Below are 23,804 nucleotides of genomic sequence, written 5' to 3'. Positions count from 1 at the left end.
GTACCCTCACTGCTCCCCTACTATATCTTGACCCCACCCACCGTACACCTCGCATTGGGGACATTACAGACTGTATGTATTATATGCTGAACCATAACCAAATACCAGCATCCCCCCCATACTCTGTATGTTGCCCCCGATGACTAATGACTGACACATCAAACTCTTTGTATCATCTTTATTTAAATATTTTCTAATAAACTTTTAAATCTGTCGGAGATATCTCATGTTTGACTGTGGAGGCACAGCCCAGGTCATTTTGAGAGAACACATCTGCATTCTGCCTCTGCAATTCTTCCACTATCTTCAGCCGAGCTGGAGCCTGCACAGCTGCCTGATTTAGTTGCCCTGAAATGCAATGTGATGTTGTGGATGAAATTGGAGTTAGCCATGTTAGAGACCTCAGTTCTTTGCCTGCAGTGACTGTGCATAAACTCTCTGCTAACTTTTTTTTTTTTTAAAATGGAAGGAATACTCAGTAGCTCTTCCTAACTGGTGTCTAGGTTGAGGTTCCTACTCTGTAAACAAACACTACCCATATATAGGCTTGGAACAATTAGTTTTTTGTCGGCAAATGAAATGTTGATTTCACTGTGCGTACACAAACTGACAAATTTATTTCTATAAATAGTAATTGAAATAAATTAACTAGGAAAAATACTACTTGAGAACTTTATATTAAAGTCCCACTGTAATGTGTAGAAAATGTGTCGTAGTGCAGGTGTAAATAGAACTGGAGCAGGGGCACCATTTAGGTAGCTTTTATTTTTAATTTTTTGAATCTCAGCATCTACTGTCATTAAATAATTATCTGCCTCTCATAATTTCCCGCAAGTATGAAAATTTAAATCAACTAAGATAGAAAATGTACAAAAATAAACATAGATATTATCCATTTAAATTATAAAAAATAAAATAAAAAAAAAATAAAAAAAAATTGTTTTTCTTGTAATCAGCAAATGAGAAGCAACAATGTGGCCAAAGGACAAGTCACAGGGGAATTTAGATTTCCTGAAAAAGGGGTGCCAAACAGACAGTCCAGTGAGAAAAATACTGGTAATCAGAATGGAGTGGTTTTGAATTCATCTTATTCTTTCTTTATCAATCAGTTTTTCATCAAACCATCATGAAAAATTCAAATAGTGCACAAAGTTTATGTATGATGTTTGGCTTTGGGGGATTTTAATAACCTTTTTACAAAATAAAGGTTTAAAATTCCTGTTTGGCTTCATTACAGAGTTAATTTTTTTCTCCTGCACTATAGTGTAGGTGCCTTAATATGTTAAATTCGAAATAAATGAGTCCTAGAGGCTTGGTTTAGTAATGCATATAAACCTGCTACTGCTGCTTCTATGCTGCAAAGCTGCACCATCTCTAAATGGACAACGCTGGTGTAAGGGTAACGGTGCAGAACATTTGCGTCTCCATTACACCTTGATTGCAGTTCTGCCACTGTCCACATGCAGCACTGTGGCCAAATGCAATGATACAAATACACCAGGGTTTAAGGGAAGGATGATTGTCTCAATGACATCCAGATAAAATGTATTAAGTTTATAAGTGTAAAAAAAATAAAAGGTTTTTAATGGCCATTGCTGCAAACTCCACCTCGAGTCAAAGTTGAGCCGTGTTCTTTCTAGCTTGTGCAGCAGTTAATGAAGATATTGTGACTGGAAGTTGGTTTACAATTCTGTTGGTGTGTGAAACAGACAAGAAGCTAGCTCATTCATCCCTAGCAGAGTTCGCTCTGCTGTAGTGCCAGGAATCAAATGTAGTAAATATTCATCCTTGTCACTAAATTAAGTCGCTCTGTCTCCAAACACAAACAGGGAGCAGTTCTCTTGAGTAAATCGGTGTCATTCTTAGGCACTCTTTTGCCCATCACCACCACATTTGAGAGAGTTACCAACATCTTGAATTGTGCCCAGAAGAGAACAAGGAGCTAATAAAAAGGTTTGAGCATTGATGTTCGTGTGCCTATTGTAGCTGTCAGGAGGCAGGCACCAGCGTTCTGTATCAGCTGAAGCCTTCAAGTGGTTTTCAGTTCTGCATTATAGTCTAGGCAGGAGGTTAAAAAATGGATACTCATTGAGGTTTGCGTTATAGAAGAGGGGCTGCAGCCCTCTTCACCACCATGGATAAGACATCATGGTCTTCACCACTATATAACAAACCAAGAACCGTGATAGTTCCAGTGAGAACCATTTAGTGAAAGAACCTCTGTACGGTCTCAGTAGGGTTCATTTAGTCATATGTGCACCAACAATAGTGGATGTAGTAGATATCATCTCTCTTTCTCTTCCTGTAAATTGTTTTCCTATCAAAAAGAGGGTTGAGTCCTAACCGGGCCACTTTATTCAAGTTTCTATCTCAACCAGGCACTGGGAAAGGAGTGAAACTCGAATCAGAGTTAATTTTGTCAAGGTGGGAGGAAGGATAATTCTGTGATCAAGTAACAAGCCTGGGAACCAAGACATCTTTCCAACTCTTCCACAGACTTTGGGCAAATCAATTCACTTGACTTCTGTGTGTCTTAGTCTCCCATGACGGTCTACTAACTAAGGTGCTCTGAGATCCTCAGATGGAAGATGCTACATGAATTTGAAGAGGTGGTGTTCAAATGTATTTATATTTTACTCAAACTGACCCTTGAAAGTATTTGCCATTTTAAATCGGATAATTGAGTCATAAATCTTTCCTCTGGGCAGTAGCTAGTGCTTCAGAGGAAGAGCATACACAACTCATTGGCAAATGCATAATGCTGTGCATGTGAGAAAATTACATCCTCGCCCCTACAGGCAATCAGCAAGTTCCTGGAAGTCTGAGATCTGATTAGCTTGGTTTTAGCATGCATAGCAACTGCCTAGTTATTAATGGTCATAAAATTACCAAGCCCCTTTAATATTCCAGCTGGAGTATTTGATTTGATTTCCTCCTATGGCACTGAATTTCCCAGGGTTGATGCTACACATATGATGTCCTTTTTATTAGTTACAATTTGCCATGCTAATTTCAATTCTGTGACCCCTTGCTTTTGTGTACTGTAAGAGACAGGGTGAAAGGAGCAAATGATCAATTTTCACTCTGCCATTCATCATTTTGAATATTTCAGTCAAATCTTTAACTCACCAACATGTAATGTGTTTTAAAAACATTATATTTATTCATATATGCTGAATAACAATTGTAGTATTAAATGAGAAAAAACTGAATTCATAATGTAATATCCTGTGTACTATAAATCAATTTGAAGAGAATCTTGTTTGAAATGTATACTGCTTTGTGCTTGATTTTGATTTTTAATGATCATATTGGGGACTTTCTAGATAAAATGGTTTTAGAAAATATATTAAAAAAGTCCGCATCTACATTTATTTTTCCAGCCATAACTAGAGCTCTTCCAATCCCATTGAATAGGAGGATGGAAGGAAAAGTAACTTTTGACCTCCAAGTGATCAAAGTTTCGAGATACAGTATCTGTTTCTTCACTTTAATCTTCTGGAAGCAAACACTGGTAAAATGAAATCTAACAATCTATTAAAAACATTTAGTGGAGTAAACAATGGAAAAAATGGTAGCGTATCTAACTTTTCATAAATACTGAATCTGACTATTTTCTTTCAGCAATCGTTGTGGTGTACTTAAACGTAAAGTAGAATTAACATGAAACTGTTTCCAGGATAGCAAGTCAGAGTGCAGAAAGGATTTATGGTATCTTTCCAAGGGCAGATCTGCTTTTACCATACCGATGACACTACATTAAGTGGTTTAAATAATTTTTAAGGTTGCCAATAAAACCTACCAACCAGACAGCTCATCGCTACCGTGTGTTATCAGAAATAACGTTCTCACTGGATACATGCAAGATTTGCAACCTCTAACTTACTGCTAGCCAAAATGACTTATAAAATGTACTTAGCAGCTTTTCTCCAGTTCAACAGGACAGTTTTAAGCATCAGCTATCAAAATATCCTTAACAGTTCATTTGGCTTGTCAAATACTGATGCACTTAGATTGTGATTATAATGGATGTAAATTCTGCTCTGGATACAAACAGTAGTAAATAATTGAATAAATGTTTAAAATTACACTTCAAATATTAGCGATCTGGTACTACCCAAAAATTCTGCAATTATGACTGAAATAGATTAGCATTCAAACATTAAAACTTAATTATTGTAAAATAACCGCAGTTCTGGAAGTTTAAGTGTAATGATGTTTTCTCTTTAAATATTTATAAGCCAACAAAGACTGTTTTAAGCTTACTGCAAATTCACGAATGCAGAATTTAAAACAGATGGGGTGAATATTTAGCTTTCTCCTCCAGAGACATCACAAGCAGTGAATGCATTGAGAGTGAACAAGATAGTTAAGAGGAAATCATATTAAAAAGAAATACTAAGTGAACATGCAACTAAAATGCATTATCCAGATGTGCTAAAATGTCATTTCTTCCTACTTCCTTTCTATAAAAAAAAAAAAAATGATGGAAGTTTTGCAGCTCTTCCCACTTCACAGCCTTTTTAGCTCTGCCTTGCCCTCACATCTACAAGCCTTCTTGCAAATTATATAGTCCTATTATACTCTAACTTAATGGTTGCACTGTTAAGTAGATGATAAAGATGCATGCATAACTATCCTACGGTAGCCACTTGATCTGCTTGCTATCACTTATTTCCCCTTCCCATCCCTTTTCTGTCACATTTCTTGTTGTGTTATCTGAAATTAGAGTCCAATTCTGCAATTTGCCACAATGGGTAGTACTTACGACTCATGAAGAGTTGAGAAATTCCATGAGACTACTCATTGCAGTAAGCACTACTCATGGTAGGAAGTGGGCCACAACCTAAGATTGTCCACACTTTGTACCAGAGGGCTATGTTCTGTAAAGCTCCTAGAATACTTTGTGTGTCTCAGGAGTGGGTTTCTATTGTTAGTACATGAGAACCTGCCTTTGTTGATCTTCAGGTCACACAGCAATGTCTAGGTCTTTTCTGGGAAAGAGAGCTGAATTAGTAGGTTTGAGTGGTGGTAGGTCGTGTTTTTGGAGGATTACTAATTTTGAATTCTGTTTCCATTTTGTATGCCTATTTAAATGTTGTGCATGCTCAGAGCTTACTGTGGATTCCTTTTAAAATAAATGATCACTCCTGTCTTTATCAGACATTCAGCTGGCCACCACGTTTTAAAACCTGGTGGTGAATACAGTTTCCGAACTTGAGCTGATGACAGAAAATATACTCGGTAGAAATAAGTAAATATATTGTAATGGAATATGTAGTGGAGAGCACAACACTTATTCCTGAGACTTCACGAAGGCTCATCTTAAAGACAGGTGACATCGTATCAGAACTGGCTGTTGACATACGTTACAGTTTAGATCAGATGCATAACGTAATGCCATATTTCTTCAGTTTCAATCTGAGCTCTCCACACATGCTCCAGATGGTGATATTGTAATAACCATGCTGGTAATTTAACAAATAAAAGGAAGTAGGACGGCACAATATTATGTTTTCATTTGGTGCTTAAGACATGGGCTATAGTCTTGCCTCTAACCACATCCCAGGTTTGAAATGGCCTAGCATTAATCTCTCTTCAGAGAATTTTGTAAAAGATATATTAAAGAGAGTATTTTAAAAAGTATGTCGTATGTAGTTCATTATCCGTATTCATTTGTTTCTGTAGTTTGGGCATTTATTCTCAGTAATTCTGAGATTATTAACTCATTTGTAGCTCAGCTGATCAGCTGGAAATGAGGAGCACCTTACACTTTTCTGAGCGTAACTTTGCATTATATTATTAACCCATAATTTAATGCATCATTGTGAGCTTTTATAACTGTTTGCTTAATTTACTCTTTTGTTAAACCTTTGTTCTACTGCTTGGCTAGTGTCCCCTTCATTTAATTTCTGTAACTACAGTACAGTGAAATAGTGTCTCCACCTTGCTTTTTTATGCTGGTTAAACTACTTCCTTTGTGAATCATTGCTCCACACAGTTCTGCACTTTTTCGAGATAACTGTACAGTATTCTGTGCATGGGCAGATACCCCATGGTGCAATGTTCCACTGCTAAGCTCTCTGCATTCTGGGATTTTTCTCATGGTGCATTCTGGGGTGCCTAATAGAATTCTGGGACTTGAGAACAAACTGAACATTTGGCATGATTCCTTTCCTGGCATACCATAATTTATCGTCTTTTGGCAAGCCAGCACCATTTTCAAATTGTTGTCAGGCAGCATGGAGGGAGTTCCTGAGTGCCACAGTCCTGACAGTTAATATGAATAGGCCGCACCACTGTTGCTGGACAGTTTTGGATGGGTTGAGCCATGATGATACTATGGAAAAACAGGTAGAGGAGTATGAAATCCACCAGTGACTTTGGCAAGATATTTTACAGGCATAGCTTCATTCAGTGGATTGCAGCATCCGGGGTCTTCCAACAAGGGCCAATTCTAGGACCAGGTGAGCAGCATGGTAGCCTTGGGCACCAGCTTCCGGGGGCAGCAAAGTGCTGTGTGGTTTGGCTTCTTTTTTGTTTTTGTTTGTCCTTGTTCCAATACTGGTATCCATGCCAACAATAGTAAAATGTTGCTTTTTGTCTCAATTTTGGAATGCTATTTACGTTTGCTTGTCCCATTTTGGGGAGCGTTTGGTGATGGTAAGATATTTTCCACTTTAGTACCCTTCTCTGTTAGACTCCTGTACCAATGTTGGATAGGTGCTGGGCTGGAAGGATTGGTGAAAGTGAGGGGATGGGTGTGCTGGGGGGGATTGTAGGGATGGGTAGTAACTGCATGTTACCACTACCATGGTACCACTTCCCGCAGCTCCCATTGGCTGGGAACAGCAAACTACAGCCACTGGGAGTGGAGGGGCTCCGTGCCTGTGATGCTCCAGGTAAACAAAACGTCCAAGCCCGCTAGCGGCTTACCCTAACGTGCTAGGAGCCAAAGTTTGCCAACCCCTGAAATATAGGATCAGCTTATGAAAGGATCATACAGTTTTTGCCGTTTTTACCTATCCATCTTGGGGGGTCGACTTATAAATGAATGGGCTAATGAACGAGTATATATGGCATTTAACTTTCCAAAGTGGATTAATTATTGCAGGATAAGCTATCCGATAATTAGAACACAGTTTTTTTATATGGATGCAAGGCAGTTTGTCCCTCCAAAATTTAAGTTATTCCAAAAAAAGTTTCTGATCTAGATGTGGCCTTGTTCAGGAAAGCAGTTAAGAAAGGCATATACTTAAAGTTAGGGTTGCACGGCTGCAATTACAAAGGCAAGAAATGGAAAAGTTAATATTCTAATGGCAACATTAACTTGAACTCAATGCATAAATGTGTTTTCTTTTCCTGTTTTTCTGGTTAAATGTACTTTATATATTACTGTTTATTTGGCAAAATCAAACATGCATAACTGGCCTGTTCCATTATATGATGTAACATAGCTAGTTAATGTTGATGAAGGAACATTAAATCTCTTGCATTTCTTGACTCTTTGCAATTTTTAACATTGTAGCCATAACATGTTTTTTATTTTGTGTAATGTAAGAAACTATAACATCCAGTATTTTGTTTCAACACCACTTTAAAAGCCATGGTGGATGGAAAATTAAAATGAATATTCACTTGGAAAAAATGTACTGGAAAAATTGTTCTTTGAGACATTTATAAACATTTTTAGCCCTGATGTGTGAGTGATTTATGAGCACTCTCTTGTGGCAATTTATAAAAAACACTTGAAATAGCAAAAAGTGAGTGACAGGAAACTTAATATTGTGCTACGTTTAGTATATTGAAGTGTTTGACCTTCTGTCATATTTAACCCATGGTTAAAATGTTGTTTATCTTCTAAACATACTTCAACATCATCTGAATTTCTCTGCTACTCAGCATAGCTGAAATGAAGGGTAATATTTATAGATATTTTCCAGAAACCTAAACAAGATATATATTAAGGGTATATTGCTTGATATTATCTGTTTGCAGCCATGAGAGCGCTTCTGATAAAGTTTGGGTATATGTATATGCTTTTTGTAACAATTTGACAAGTATACAATTTTTCACTTTTAAAGTCTCTGAAAAATATGTAATGTATTTATAGAACCATTGAATGATGTAAAATTAGTTTTCTGTCCTATTTATAATGGTTTTCCGTAACTTTTAAGGCAAAAATATAGACTAAAATATATACCTATACAAGTGAGGCATTTTAGTGATAACATGCTTGTGCATCATTTTATTTGGGATCAAAAGCTTGCATGTTAACCCACTGTTTTTATTTCCCCAAGCACATTAATTTAAAGTGGTATTGATGAATAGCTGTTCATACACAGTGCAAGCTAGCAGAAAGATAATTCTTCCCTGACTGATTAAAACGTTGTTTAACTGGAAAAAAAAACTTGGCAATTATTAAATTGGTTTTCTGGCACAGCCATACATTCTAGGAGACAAGTATTTTTGTTAATGAGAATATTGTTTATAGAAATACATGTCTTTGTCTGAATGCATTTTAATTGCCCTTTTCTAGAATTCTCAAATCAACATGAAACAAGTGAATATTTTGTAATAATTCAGGACACATGAGTCATTAAACACTTCAGGGAAATCTCTGTTTTGAAGTACCAAATTTAATGTGAAGATTTCTTCTTTCGTAGAGGAAGTGGACAATTTTATGCAATGTGATGCAGCATATTTCATAAAAAAGGAGAATGTTCTTTTGTTAAACGTGAAGCAAGCACAAGAAGGTTGGTTTTCTGGTCAAGGCATTTTACTGGAACTGAGATAACTTGGGCTCAGTTCCCTGCTGTGCCAGAGTTTTGTGTGCCCTGGGCAAGTCTCTCAGTCTTTCTCTGTCTCAGTTTGTCTGCCAAATGGGGATAAGAACATCTTATTTCTCCCACCTTTCATCTGTTTTGCCTGGTTAGGGTCCAGACCTGCAAACATGTATAATTTACATGATAGTGATCCCACTGAAGTTACAGGAGGCATTCAGCTTGTAGGGCCAGCCTCTTGTTTATGATGAAAATCTTCAAATAAATGTAAGATAGTTTTATTAGTATTAAATGTTAACTATTGATGCATTTATTCAAGGGATGATAATACCCCTTCCCGTGTCCTCTATCAGTCCTAAATAAAAGTGAGTGGTCATACACCTTTAAATCTATATATGGTACAGAGTTACTTTGAACCTGCTTCTACTCCTGTTGAAGTCAATGGGAGTTTGGCCATTCAACTGAATAGAAGCAGGATTGAGACCCTAAGGATATGTCTTCACTACCGGCCAGATAGGCGGGCAGCAATCGATCCAACGGGGATTGATTTATTGCGTCTAGTCTAGACGCGATAAATCGATCCCCGAGTGCTCTCCCATCAACCTCTGCACTCCAGCTCGGTCAGAGGCGCAGGCAGAGTCGACGGGGGAGTGGCAGCAGTCCACTCACTGCGGTGAAGACACCACGGTAAGTTAATCTAAGTACGTTGCGGAAGTTGCGTAAGAGATTGATACCACCCCCACCCACCCCTGTCCCAGTGTAGACCAGGCCTAAGACCTTGATCCTGCAATTTGTTCCACCTGGGTGCACACCCATCAGCATCAGTGGAGCTCTGCATAGGTGCATGTGTCCACCCAAACAGAAAAAGTAGCCTAAGTTTGTAAGTATAAGTTACTGACTTTAGACTGACATAGTCACAATTAACTGGAGAGCAGCCTGAGGCCACTTTCCTCCAGAAAGATAGACAGATTTCTCATCTTTGACATTAGCTACTTGAGAGATTTACAAGCTCTTAAAATATTGGTTAAATGATAAGTACCTTGACTCCATCTCTTTTAAAGACAGTCATTTATATTCCTTATAGAACTAATGCATATTACACTTTACAGTTATATCAGGAAAGGACACAGGGAAAGATGGGCTTTAACAGCTTTCATTAAATTTGTTTCCTGGGCTTTTTTACTCCATTATCTTTTCAATTCACCCCTTGGAGTACTCCACAATTAAGATAACTCTGAACTTCAAAAAGAAAATGGATATATGCAATGGTGTGGTGGTTAAAAAAAACAACAGTGGGTAAACTAACCTAAACTATAAACTCATATTCCCCTAATAAGAAGTAGGTAAAGTCCGTATTCCCCAAATGAGAAGTAGGTCAACTCCATTTATCCTTGGCTACACGACTGAGTGCATACTGCTCCACCAAAGGCCCAAATGACTTATTATAGCCCATTTACAACCTAATTTTTGCATACTTTTCAAATATCAGTAGCTCAGGGCAGATACCTCGTTAGTTAAAATAATTAATTTAAAAAAAAATCAGATATTGAGATTGTGTTTAGACAGAAATGTGCCAACAGGCTTCCTTAAAAAAAAAAAAATTCCCTGCCCCATCCTATATGGCAGGGGTGGGCAAACTTTGGCCCGAGGGCCACATCGGACAATAGAATTGTATGGCGGGACATGAATACTCACAAAATTGGGGTTAAGGTGTGGGAGGGGGTGAAGACTCTGGTTGGGGTTGCAGGCTCTGGGGTGGAGCTGGGGAATGAGGAGTTTGGGGTATAGGAGGGTGCTCTGGGCTGGGAGTGAGGGATTTGTAGGGCAGGAGGGAGATCAGGACTAGGGCAGGGGTGCGGGAAGGGGTGCAGGTTCTGGCTGGGGGTGCGGGCTCTGAGTGGAGCTGGAGATGAGAGGTTTGGGGAGCAGGAGGGTGCTCTGGGCTGGGATTGAGGAGTTTGGAGAACAGGAGGCGGATCAGGGCTGAGGCAGGGCATTGGGGCATGGGGAGAGACTCAGGGGAACATTCCATTCAGTATACTCTTATTTTTTGTAGCACAAGATAGTAATCTGTCTTTATTTAAAACCAGTTCAAATTAAACGTAGGGTCAGATCAGTTTTATCTAACACATATTAAAACTTTCATTTAATCAGTTTTAACTCTTTCACCAGTGTAAAACATATGTGACTTCAAAAATCACTCATTTAAAAACCTTAGTATGAGTCAAAATATAGGGCATGTTATTTTAATATATTGAAATGCTATTTTAAGTAATTTTTAGACATTAAGACTCCTTCACAGACATAAACAACTGTACTTCTGGGTTTACAGATAGAGACTACTTTTTGTATCCCTCCTCAATAAAAACAAGTCCCTGAAACATTCTTAATATCTTCTGGCATTCATATATGTATGTATATATTGTGTGTATGTGTTCCCAGGCAAAAATTAAGTTAAAATGGAATTAAGAATTTAAAGTATGTATATCGGTAATTTATGGTAAAATGCATTACAAGGAAGATGTACTGGAGCATGATAAACCCAGGACATTCAACGTTAAGGTTCAATTTGAGAGGAATCTAAACATGGAAATGCAAAGCTATCCTTAACTCTGCCCTGCATACAATGCAATAACCTTATGATTAGGCCATGTTAACTTTTATGGTCCCGTATTAGATTTAACTGATTTTTGAAAAATCATTTGTGATTTTTTTTCCTCATTGTTCCTAATGGAGAAACTTCAGTTATGAAGAACGATGACAAAAAAGATAATTAATCCTAAAAAGTATTCAAATACAGTGTAATGAACATAGCGCTGCTCTGTAATTTATGAATACTGTAAGTTGACCTGGTTATTGGAATGCTCACTGTATGAATATATTGGTTTCATTTAATAGCAGGCTATATGAAGGGAGGGGGAACAAGCAGGAAGGACAAAAGAATAGCTCAAGATAAGCCACCCTTCAGCTAATACTAATGTTGTTAGGGGACAGTAGCCCAACCTTCGGTTCCGAGGAATCTGGCTTAACCTCCTGCTGAGCCTACCAGGCTGGTTTTGACATGCAGGGCCAAACCCGGGAACTGATAAGAACAAAGGAACTCCAACTGTTTAAAAAGACTCTCTGCACCCCACAGAGTGTTTTAAGAACCTGGGCCAGGATAGTGTAGTTCAGGGCCTGGTCTAAGAGAAAGAGAAGAAAAAGCATGAGGTCTAACATCTGAGTGAGTACACCCAGAAAGGTGTGGAAGGGGATAGAGGTGCAGCTAGCCCTGCAGCCATGACATGTAGCATGTGCAACAGGAATCAGTGAGTTTAAAAATATAGGAAATGTTAAGGGGCTGCATTATTTTGTTACTGTCATTCATTGTAAATAAAAAGTAATTTAAATAAGTTCTCAGAAGATTAATTCTGTAATCAGTGCTGTAATTTTGGGGAGGATACACTGTATTCGTCATGCATGATAAAAGTGATTGAATCCCTCCTTTAAGTGCAATACTCATCTATGGAGTCATGACCAGCATTTATAGAATGGTATTTGATATGTAAAACAAACGAATATCGACAGGATTGCAATAACTAGTTTATAATAAATAGTGTGCATGTTTATGTGCGTGCGTGTCCATGTGTGTCTGAAAAAGAAAGTATCCTTTTCCTAAAGGGTTTCTGATCTGAAGTTTTGAAAAATTATGAACAACTGAAAAGAAAGGGTTGGAATAGAAAAGCTCATTAACCTTAACTACATGTATGGCCTATAAGAATAACTATGATTACATATTTTTTATATACTTTTACCCATGCTGCTAACTAGAGCTAGTTGAAAATATTAAAGAAATTTTGGTTGTTTTTTGGTAAAATTTTCAACCCTTTTTTTTGTTACAAGATCTTATACAAGTCTCAAACTTTCTCAGAGTATCATTTCCCTATTATCTCTGCCTGTTGTACCTTAAGTTACTGTGAAATTGCCTTCTCTCATCTAAATTCGTACTGTGCTTATACCACAGAACACAAAACAAATTATATTGTTTGATCTGGGTTAGGGGAACTATCATTAAGTAATAACAGGGAATGAACAGTACAGTACTCAAGAACCAATCAATAATTGATCAAAAAAAGCTTTTAAAATTTCTTAAAAGGAGCTTCTAATTTAAAAAAATGCTTTTAGGGAAAAGATGTCTTTTTTTTTTTTTAACAGAATGAGGAGTTCTGATGTTGCTATTTACAGCAAACTATTATAACCTTATTGACATTATCCCTCTGTTTTGCATTTCTTTGATCTCAGCCTCAGCACAGTAACTGAGCAAGCAAGAGAGCATGAGTTTTGCAGGAAGTGAGATGCTCTATTAAACTGGCACACTGAAAACCTTAAATGATACAAAACTTGCAATCCTTTTTGATCATTATAAATTTTTGGAGCGGATCAGTAGGTGGGAAGATTTACTACCTAGTTGTTGGGCGGACCAGAAGTGAGGCACTTAGTTCTATGGCCTGTGTTATTCAGAAGGTCAGGCTAGATCACTAAGTCCCTTCTGCCTTGAAATCTATGAAACCCCTAGTGCTGTTATACTCCACCAGAGTTTTGCCGTTGACTTCCACGAGGCCAGCTATTTCACCCCTGGATTCTGTTTCTGCCTATGCAAATTATGTAGTGTTTGACCTTGGTCAAATGCCTCTGTCTACCCATGTAAACCTTGTTTCAGAGCATGAAATAACCTCCAGCTGAGGGTTCATAAGAACTGTCTCTAAGGGCAAGTTATTCCATAACTATCCACTACAGTATTCTTTGCCTCTTTCTGTGAAGTATGTAGTACTGGACGTAATCAGAGATTGGATAGCGGACTTGATGGGCCACTTGATCTGCAAATTCCTGTGTTTCTAGATGGGTATATTGAGTGTACCTTTCTTGTAAGGGTGTTGAATTAATTGTTTGCAAATTTCTTTGACATCCTTGAATGAAAGGCATTATATACATGCAAATAATAATTGACTTTACAGCTTTAATTTGATAATTTAGTTTTTTTTTCAAGATGCTTTACTCGGAATCTCAGATTTATGGGACAGTTTATTCCTTTGCTGTTATTCCTTCTATTAATGTATACATACATCTATATATATCTTTTAGAAGCAGCTGTTACAGTGATAGGTCATCCAAATCAGTACAGTAATAATTAGTACAAAGTCCATTGGACAAGAGTAATGATGCCCATCAGTTTTAGAATTTGTTTTTAAATTCAAAAAGGGAAATCTAGCTTCATTCTGCAAAGTGAGAGATTATTACGCGAGAAATCCTTTTTAAAACATTCTCTGAATAAATCTTAGATGCTCAAAGCACTTCCCATTGATTTTCAGCATCAGTTAGAAGATGTAATTAATGATTTCAACAGTTTGAGATAGATGGTGATGTAAGAACATTATTATTTTCTCTACACTCTCAATTATCTTTTTCTCTCTTTTATTATAGTATAATATAGTGTGTGTATGTATGTATATAGTGTATGTATAGTATAATAGTATAATATAGTGTATGTATATATGTATATATATAAAATATACACTATAGTATAGTATTCTCTGTGTGTGTTTATATATATGTATATGTGTGTGTATATATATATAATATACTATATACACCCCTACCTTGATATAACGTGACCTGATATAACACGAATTTGGATATAACGTGGTAAAGCAGTGCTCTGGGAAGACGGGGCTGCGAACTCAGGTGGATCAAAGCAAGTTCGATATAACACGGTTTCACCTATAACACGGTAAGATTTGGCTCCCGAGGACAGCGTTATATCGAGGTAGAGGTGTATATAGTATAGTATATTGGCCACTCAGTAAAGGAAAGTACAAAGAAAGGTCCAGAGCCTTACTTGTAAAAATCATATCATATATATGCATTAGTATTGCAAAGTGACACATTTTGGAGGGTTATTGTAAAGATTATCCAGTGCTCAGTCATGCAACAGATTATTTTAGCCAAAAAATGTCAACAAATGAGATGCCAAAACAAGCCAACTATAATATAATGTAATTCCAATGATATGAACCAGTAATGAAAAGAAAATAAATATGCCAGGCAAAAGGTCTACCAGCTGTCTATTTATGGTTTTTCAAAGCTAGGCCACCAAAGTCCAGTGAAGATAGAGAGTCTTTACACAGCTGAGCAGCCTGAATCTGGTAATGAGGTCTGTTGAATTGCATCTGCCAGGATTCTCTCCGATAGTTTATTGGCAGGCTTCTCTTCCCAAAATAAATGCTCCTTCCTGTCTTGTCTAATGCATAGTTTTGCCAGGAAGAGGATTGCCACATCAGTGCTCTGTCATGAGACGCGTTTTTCACTGGGACTGATGTGCAGCATTCTGTCTGTGTATCTTGACTTAGACCAGGAAACTATTTCTATCTTTATTTAAATCAAGATACTCTTTTAATTTCTAGCTATATCCATTGCCCATTCCTAATTCTAAATTCCCTTATGTACGAAGTCCTAATGGTATTGGAACCCTTGTTCCTTGGCAACTCCTTATAATGCCATATGATTGTATATAAACTAGCTCTTTCACGATGTCTAGAGCAGGGACCATTTTGTATTCTGAGATTTCACAGCAATGGAATTTGCAGCAGATGATTTGTGCTTCATAAGTTAAACTGTCGGTTAACAGTAAAAAGTAAGTTTCTGTCATTTGAAGGTCGTGAAGAAAGCCGTTAAAATATGAACTGCTTCGAGTGATCTCCAGAGTTTGCACGTCAGGCACATGAAATTGACAACTCTGAGTGTTGTGAACAGCCTCATTCAGCTCAGTGTGTTGTTAACGCTGAAGACAAATAGCGATTATTTATATCAATATTAACTTTTTTACTGATGATTATAAAGAGAAGCATTCATCTTATATGTGTATAATTGTTGGATGCCACAACGGATATTGGTACACTGGGAAATGTGGTAAATGGTTGTAAGACAGTAGGAGTTCAAGTCTCCATCACAAATCTCAATTTCTTTCCTCGTGGGAGATGGGGAAAAAGAGAGACATCTATTCTGTAGTGCCCAAGTCCCTCTTGTGCCAAACATTAAAACAATCTCCCTTGCTTTTATAGATGCTAAATGCTTCAGCCGTGTCCAACCAGCCGTCAAGACCTCTAGCTTCCTCCTCACAAACTTATTCAATGCAGGTGTGTCCCTAAACTGGGCTTCATGAGGCCTCGGTTCTATTCCTGGCTGTGCCACACACCTACCATGTAACCTTGGGCAAGTCATTTCACCTGTGTTTGCCCTTGCCTGTCCTATTTAGAATGGAAGCTCTTTGGGACTTGGTCTCTCTAACTATGTGTTTGCATAGTGCCTAGCACATAAGGGCCCCAATCTCAGTTCAGGTCTCTAGTTGCTACCTTAAATACCAATAACAAATCGGAATATCAATGAAAAATGACAGTTTTGGGAACAGCATAATATTTAATACAATAGCAAAATGAATAAGACAGGAAATACTGTATAGTACTGACTGTCATGTTTAATTCAATACAAGCTCAGTGAAGTCACACTGGCATAGAGGTACAGGGCCAAATGTATTTTGGTGAGGTCTGGCTCTCAAGACTTCTAGTTTTGTAGGCCATACTTCTATTATTTTGTTATCATGTCTGCAGGACAGTCTACCATATGCTAGATTTTATTATTTAGTCTTTGTCATAAACACTGTCAGCGGCGGTGTCAGTTGTTCTGTTTTTCAACTTGGTCACTTTGGGCCACCATGTCATCAAACTTGTCGAGTGCTGCTAGTGCTCCCTTACTTTTTCTGTTAAGTAGGTATGGCAGTTTGAGAGTTTTGCTTTTTTTCACCCACCTTCTGTCCGCAGGGAACACCTGACTGAGAGAGTGATTGTGTGAGTTTTGGGAATGAAATCTTAGTTTTGAAAAAAATCTGTTTGCTGAATTTTTGTTTATATTTTACAGATTAATTTGTCTGGACTATTATAGCCCTTTGGAAGCTTTCATGCTATAACAGCATTGTGGGTACGGCTACATTAGAAATTTCAAAGTGCTGCCCCGGCAGCGCTGTATGAGCGCTGCCCCGGCAGCGCTGTGAAGTGTGAGTGTAGTCAGAGCTGCAGCACTGGGAGAGCTCTCTCCCAGCGCTGCTTGTAAACCACATCCCTTATGGGTGTAGCGTGCAGCGCTGCCGCCCTGATTACACTGACACTTTACAGTGCTGCATCTTGCAGCGCTCAGGGGGTGTTTTTTCACACCCCTGAGCGCGAAAGTTGCAGCGCTGTAAAGTGCCAATGTAGCCAAGCTCTGTGTCTTGTCGCTTGTTATGTAAAGCTACCACAGCATTCCTCATTCATATCTGTCTTATTCACATTAGCTCTGCCCATCCTCCCTACCTGCCAAGATCCAAATGTGGAATGCAATGTATGTGGTAAAGACCAGAAATGAGGGAACAATTATTTATGTAGGAAATTTAAAATACTTTGCTATTAATTCCTGTAAGGTAAATAAAATGTTGTATAATCAGTTTTTTTATTCTTTATTTCTGAGGTGAATAATTTACAACAATAAAAATGGGGGGACACCAAATCTGTGTGAGAGATATATAACTTTGCAACTGAAGTCAGTGACATGACTCAGAATGAGGCTCGTATAAAAAGTCTTCCTGTGGCTGTTGTGTCTAAACCTGAAAATGAATGATTTCTCATAGACATTTTAGCAAAAAATTGAGTACAGGTTTTTTTTAAGTGATATTGCATGGCAAAAAGATAAATACATTAAGATAGCAAAAGAAATGAATATATTCTTCCTCGCCTAAACCTTACATGCCACATAACCCCTTAGCTTTGAGGTTAAGTAAGGTTTAAATAACGCACAGGCATTTTTGTTTGCCTTCTGCAGTGGGGTGAATTTCACTCTAAGGCAGGGGTTCCCAAACTTGGTTTGCGGCTTGTTCAGGCCCCTGGCAGGCCGTGAGATGCGTTGTTTACCTAAGCATTTGCAGGTGCAGCCACTTGCAGCTCCCAGTGGCCATGGTTCGCTGTTCCTGGCCAATGGGAGCTGCGGGAAGCGGCGTGGGCTGGGCCTCCGCTTCCCGCAGCTCCCATTGTCTGGGAACAGTGAACCACAGCCACTGGGATCTGTGAGAAGCCATATCTGTGGACGCTCAGGTAAACAAAGCGTCTCGCGGCCCACCAAGGGCTTACCCTGAACAAGCTGTGAACCAAGTTTGGGAACCCCTGCTCTAAGTGAACAAACAATGGGAAAAATGAAAGCTATCACATAATTAGAGCTTCCAGGTTAAGTGTAAGAGGATAAACATGATAGTTGCCAATTTTATATATTTTGTAACTTTTGTTCAGCTTTTCTTTTGGATTATTCCCTTAACTGGCATGGCTAGATGGTCAGAGGGGATTGCTGAAATGACCAAGCTATCTATTTATGCACATAACTCGTCTATGTAGTCATGTTCCTAACACTGTTACCTTTGTCTTCTCCCCAGTTCTGCCAGATTGTTTTACTTCTAGTTGTTGCTCTTGTCTGAAATTAGATTGTAAACTCTAAAATTCAGGGAAAACAAATACCAGGAATCCTATGTATGCAGCGTGAGTACTTCATTTTATATTGACAAATATAATTAAGTTTTAATTATTTATGATGATGCTTCGTAATACATTGGGAAATGTTTTGTAGTATACTTTATACAAGCAAAGAAGCATTTGCAAGTGGAGCCTTATCTGCACTCTGCCGTCAAACCTTCTTTGACAACTGTGATGAAACCACTGGGTTTTTATCAGGTTTGTAGATTAGCAAAGTGAGATTTACTGAAGTTGTATTATCACTGCCAACTTTCTTTAAATACTATGTATGAAAAAGAGACATATTTGAATATTTATATTTGACATTTCAGATCCAGAATGCCAATGATGTGTTAATAGCACCACTGGAAAAGTTTCGTAAAGAACAAATAGGTGCAGCAAAAGTAAGGAACCAATTCTTATTTATTTTATATTTGCTTTAAGTTCACGCTATGTTGATTGTTAGATTACAAGCATTTTAAAGTAATGATACCATTGTTCTCAGTGTATTTGTATATTGATAAATTGGGCTTTGTTCTTTGCTTTAGAGGAATGGAACATTTTAGAAGGGACATTTTAAGGTTCTGGATATATTACATACCTCAGGCACTAACAGAGCCTTTTGTTTTGCAGCAAATCTGCCATATCCTTTAGTTGCCTTTATTTTCTGTATTTAGGTTTAATTCACTCCCATATGGAAAACCAAAGTAACTGAGAAATATTGTAGACACTCAGTTTTTACTAGCCCAGAGTCTTCTAATGTGCATTGTGAACCTCTGTAATCTTCCTATCCTAGCAGCTGAAGAAGCAGCGAAAGGCAGGAACTGTGAGAACTTTTTACAGTTTTGTCTGCCCTATACTCATTGGCTGTTTGCTTCAGTCCTCTCCCTCCCCCTCCCCCTCCATCACAGTTTCTTCACCTCAGCTTCACTCCCCACCTGCCACTTTTACCCCTTCTACCCTATCTTGGCCCCTCACCCTACTTCCCTTCCCCTTTCTTTCCATTTTTCTTAATCCCTCCTAAGTAAATCCAATATCACCTCTTTCCTCCCACAAGTATGGAAATAATGTGATGTTTTCTGCTTGTGTGTTACATCCCTCCCCTACCTTGTGTCTATAATGTCAAGGTAGATAGCAAGCTCTTTGGGGGTAGGGACCATTTACTACGGTGTTTTCACAAGGCCTAGCACAAGGAGGCCCTGTTCTTGGTTGTCCTTTAAGCACTGCCATAAGAAGCATCAGTAATAATAATTTTATGCCTCTGGAACACTACAAAAACTTAAATAATAGATAAACAAAACTGATGGAGGAAACGAGAAACCAAAAAATAGTGGTTTTAAAATGGGAGGAGAAACAGTCAAATGAACTGACTCACTTCCAACTCCTTACAAAGAGGCCTATCTCCCCTCTGGGTGCAGCAGAGGAGGCGAATGACAAAGCAGCTGGTTGTGGCTCCTTCATTCTAAGAGCAGCCAAAGACTTGTTCAATCCTTGGTATAGTTTAGAACCACCTTGGCACTACTCTATACTGTGCTGTGGGTGTAGTGGTTCCAAAGGGGCACTGCGCATTCTCAGAGCTCAGTGTGCTTTGGCCATGTCTCCTTCGGCCTTTGCCCCCCTCTGGATTACAGTGTCCAGATATTTCTTCTATATGGAGAATCTCTAGTCGGTGGTTTAAGACATCTATATAGTTGGCAGAGCAGCACAAAGAGCTGTAGTAAGGCTCAGTATTGAGCCCAGGCAACCTGGGGGTACATTCAGAAAAGGAGTTTCCTAGGTGTAGTCTCTCAACCTAGAAAGCCCTATTTCCAGCTCAATGCAGAATTCTTAAGGTGCACAGAACTGTACTGATTAGTTGCCTTGGAGAGATTTAAAGAGTACAATAGTTAATAAGGTGCATGGTTCTGGTACTCCCTGAGTACACGTACTGCTCCTGAAATATTGTGCCCTTGATTTAAAACTTTGCTAACAGATTATCTAGGAAGTCTTTCAATTTTTAATATTGCTTTGGTTTGAAGAAACCATTCTAGTTTTGTTTAGTTCTTGTATAAAGAGCATAACGTGGTGGGCCTATAAAATAGATAATAGGGCTTGCACTCTTTCTGCATCGGAGCTGAGTCACAGGAGGAGAAAATATATATGGTAAGAGGAGAAATGGAGAGTGTAAGTGATAATATTTGAGTGTTTTCTGTACTACTCCTGTGAGTGTTGCAGAGAGATGGAGAACTCTCTGTACAGGAACTAAGCACACGTTTAGATCAAATTCTTGCTGTGGACTTGTGGTCAGACTTCTGTGGACAAAGATGATGTTTCCTTCCCTCATGTTTGATATTTTTTTTTGTGTACAGCTGCATGCTTTCCTTAGCACACCTATGTCCTGCTATGCAGATGCAGAACATGGAAATTTGTTTTTAACTATGCTGCAGATAATAGAGTGTAATGCCATCTGAAAATGCTTTCTGTTTTTTTAGCAGTTTTCATTCCTACCTGCATTGACAGTTGTTTGATTCTTTGTGTTGCTATTTAATTTTGTAATAACATAGCTTCAGGGACGTGATTGCCTGTTCTATAGAGACTCACTGTGTTGTTGACAGTGTCTGGAGAAGCTAATCAAGACTCTGTCCAGAGGTCATTAACATGGCTTCTTAGTCAGAGTGTGGAGGTCATTGTAGAGCAATGTGCAGCACTCACTGTCCTCTTTGGATATATGCAATCAGTGACTCTGTAGACAGTTAATATTTCCGTGATTGGGGATTACTCACTCCCATTTGCTGTTGCCATGAACAATAACACCAGACACTTTGTACAGAGCTCTACCTGGGCAGAGCACTTTACAAACATTAATTAATTCTTACAGCATTCCTGCTGGATAGGCATTTGTCCCCATTTCATAACTGGGGGAAAAGGGACATGCAGAGGTCAAGAGAATTGCCCAAGCCACACAACAACTTAGTGGCTGAGCTAAGACTGGAACCCAGATCTTCCAACTCAGTCTTATGCCTAATCCTTTAGACCAGGGGTCGGCAACCTTTCAGAAGTGGTGTGCCGAGTCTTCATTTATTCACTCTAATTTAAGGTTTTGCATGCCATTAATACAGTTTAACGTTTTTAGAAAGTCTCTCTCTATGTCTATAAACTATTGTTGTATGTAAAGTAAACAAGTCTTTTAAAATGTTTAAGAAGCTTCATTTAAAATTAAATTAAAATGCAGATCTTATCAGTTTAATGTGGTGATTCTTAACCTGGGATGCACGCACCTCCTGGGACAGGGCCAGTGCAAGGATATTTTGTGCCCCAGGCAAAACTTCCACCTTGCAACCGCCCCTCCCCCCTTGCACATTGGTTCATTGAGGGGCAAATCCCAACGAGCCTTTACAGACCTCAGGGGCCAGCCTGCCCAGGGGCCAGCCATGCCCAGGGGCTGCTCCCCAGACCAGGTCTCCCCTCCCCGTGCCCTGAACTCCCCTGGAGGGTGCACAGCCCCCCTGCAAGCCCTCCCCTCCCCACTCCACTCAGGTGGCCCGCACCCTGAGTCCACTCACTGCCTTTGCCGGGTTTGGGCCACTGCAGCAGCTCGGCAGGGAGAAGCTGCCTTCCGGAGGCACTGGAGAGGCAGAGCATCCCGCTTGCGGCACCAGCGAGCCCCAGCCATGGAGGAGCCGGTGCAGTGCAGGGGGGTAGCAGCCCTGCAAAGGTGGTGATGCCGCTAGTGGGGAGCAGCTGCGCCCTTCCACCCCTCCTGCCCAGGCTGCAGCTCGGCGCTCTCCTGGTGGCTCCTGCAGGCTGTATGCAGGTGCCAGCCCCCATGCGCCCCCCAGCTCCCCACTCACCTAGGGTTACCATACTTCAACAATCAAAAAAGAGGAGAGAGCCCTGCCTTAGCCCCACCCCCATCCACTCCCTCTCACTTCCCACCCCGATTCCCCCGGTCAGAACCCCCAACACCCCCCTGCTCCTTGTCCCCTGACTGCCCACTCCTGAGACCTCTCCACCCTAACTGCCCCCCTAGGAGCCTACCACCTACCTGTCCTCTGATTGCCCCAACCTTATCCACGTCCCCACCCCCAGACAGACCCCCGGGGACTCCCATGCCCCATCCAACCATTCCCCGCCCTCTGACAGGACCCCCAGAACTCCTGACCCATCCAGCCCCCCTCCTGCTCCCTGTCCCCTGACTGCTTCTATCCCTGTCCACAACCCCGCCCGCTGAGAGCCCCCACAGAACTCCTGACCCATCTCACCCTCCCCCTGCTCCCTGACTGCGCCCTGGGACTCCCCTTACCATGCCCATGCCGGTCAGATGCTGGCTCCATGTGGAGGCAAAACTCCACGTGGAGTGCTGAGGTAGCGGGGGGGGGGGAGGAAGCTGCGGGAGGAGCAGTGGTGAGGGAGGAAGCTGAGGGGAGTGCCTGACTGGGCTGCGGCCCAGTGCTCCCCCGGGGGAGCTCCTGCAGTGGATGCATGCGGGAGGTGGTCCCTGTTTGCCCCTCGGCTCTCCGCTCACTGCGCTCGGGCTCTGCAGCTCCCAAGAGTGTGACCCGCCGCTGCCCCTCCCACACTAGTCTCAGGGCCCCACGCTCCAGCGGCTCACACTCCTGGGAGCCACAGAACCTGAGCGCGGTGAGGGGGGAGCCAAGGGGCACACGGGGCTGCCGCCCACATGCATCTGCTGCAGCCAACCCAGGGAGGCACCCTAACCCTAACCCTGCCGCCGGTCTGGGGTCCCAGCCACTGGCCCTGCTCAGCCTCCTGCCGGCCAGGGGTTTCGTTCACTCAGCTGGCAGTGTGCTGAGTGGGGCTGGCGACCGGGACCCGGGCTAGCAGCCATGTGCCAGGCAAAATCGGCTCGCGTGCCAAAGGTGGCACGCATGCTGTAGGTTGCCGACCCCTGCATTAGACTTTGTTACCTTTCTTTTGGACCATTAGGTTCCTGGGCTGACACCTCTTAAGCTCAGCCACCAGACAGGAGCTCTATTAGTTGGTTGTTTTAGAAAAATCCAAAATAAATATATTTGTCTTTTCTTCTTCTGCTTTGCTTGAGTTCAGCTGTCAGTTTCAATGCTGGGTGGTTATACCCACGTAGTCTAGGGTATGATTGGGTCTGATATGAGGTGGATCTGTCAAATGAAATAGTTGCAAAGGGCATTGAGATGAATGAGAGCAGCACAAAGAGGTGATACTTAATTACACTTAATGTTCTTCAAAAAAAAAAAAATGAGAACCTATCAAGGTTTTTCCCCCACTTTGAACTTTAGGGTACAAAAAGTGGGGACCTGCGTGAACACCTTTAAGCTTAATTACTAGCTTAAATCTGGTACGCTGCCACCAGCCAGAATTTAGTGTCTGGCACACTTTCTGTTCCCCCAAAACCTTCCTTCGGGAACCCAGACCCAAACCCCTGGGGTCTTAAAACAAGGAGAAATTAACCATCCCCCTCCTTTTCCCCCCAGACTTTCCC

General features: G+C 40.3%; 1 protein-coding gene across 1 annotated transcript in view; it reads left to right on the top strand.

Moving 5' to 3' along the window:
- Window positions 1-23,804, top strand: part of ARHGAP42 (Rho GTPase activating protein 42) — a 216,456-nt gene that overhangs the window by 82,751 nt on the left and 109,901 nt on the right. Inside the window, 1 exon segment of the mRNA XM_032788432.2 lies at window positions 18,679-18,750. Within this exon segment, the coding sequence (XP_032644323.1) occupies window positions 18,679-18,750 (72 nt within the window).

This window comes from Chelonoidis abingdonii, chromosome 1, assembly GCF_003597395.2.
Source record: "Chelonoidis abingdonii isolate Lonesome George chromosome 1, CheloAbing_2.0, whole genome shotgun sequence".
Taxonomy (NCBI): domain Eukaryota; kingdom Metazoa; phylum Chordata; order Testudines; family Testudinidae; genus Chelonoidis; species Chelonoidis abingdonii.
Note: the sequence above shows the minus strand (reverse complement) of the source record. Positions and strands in the feature narration are given on the sequence as shown.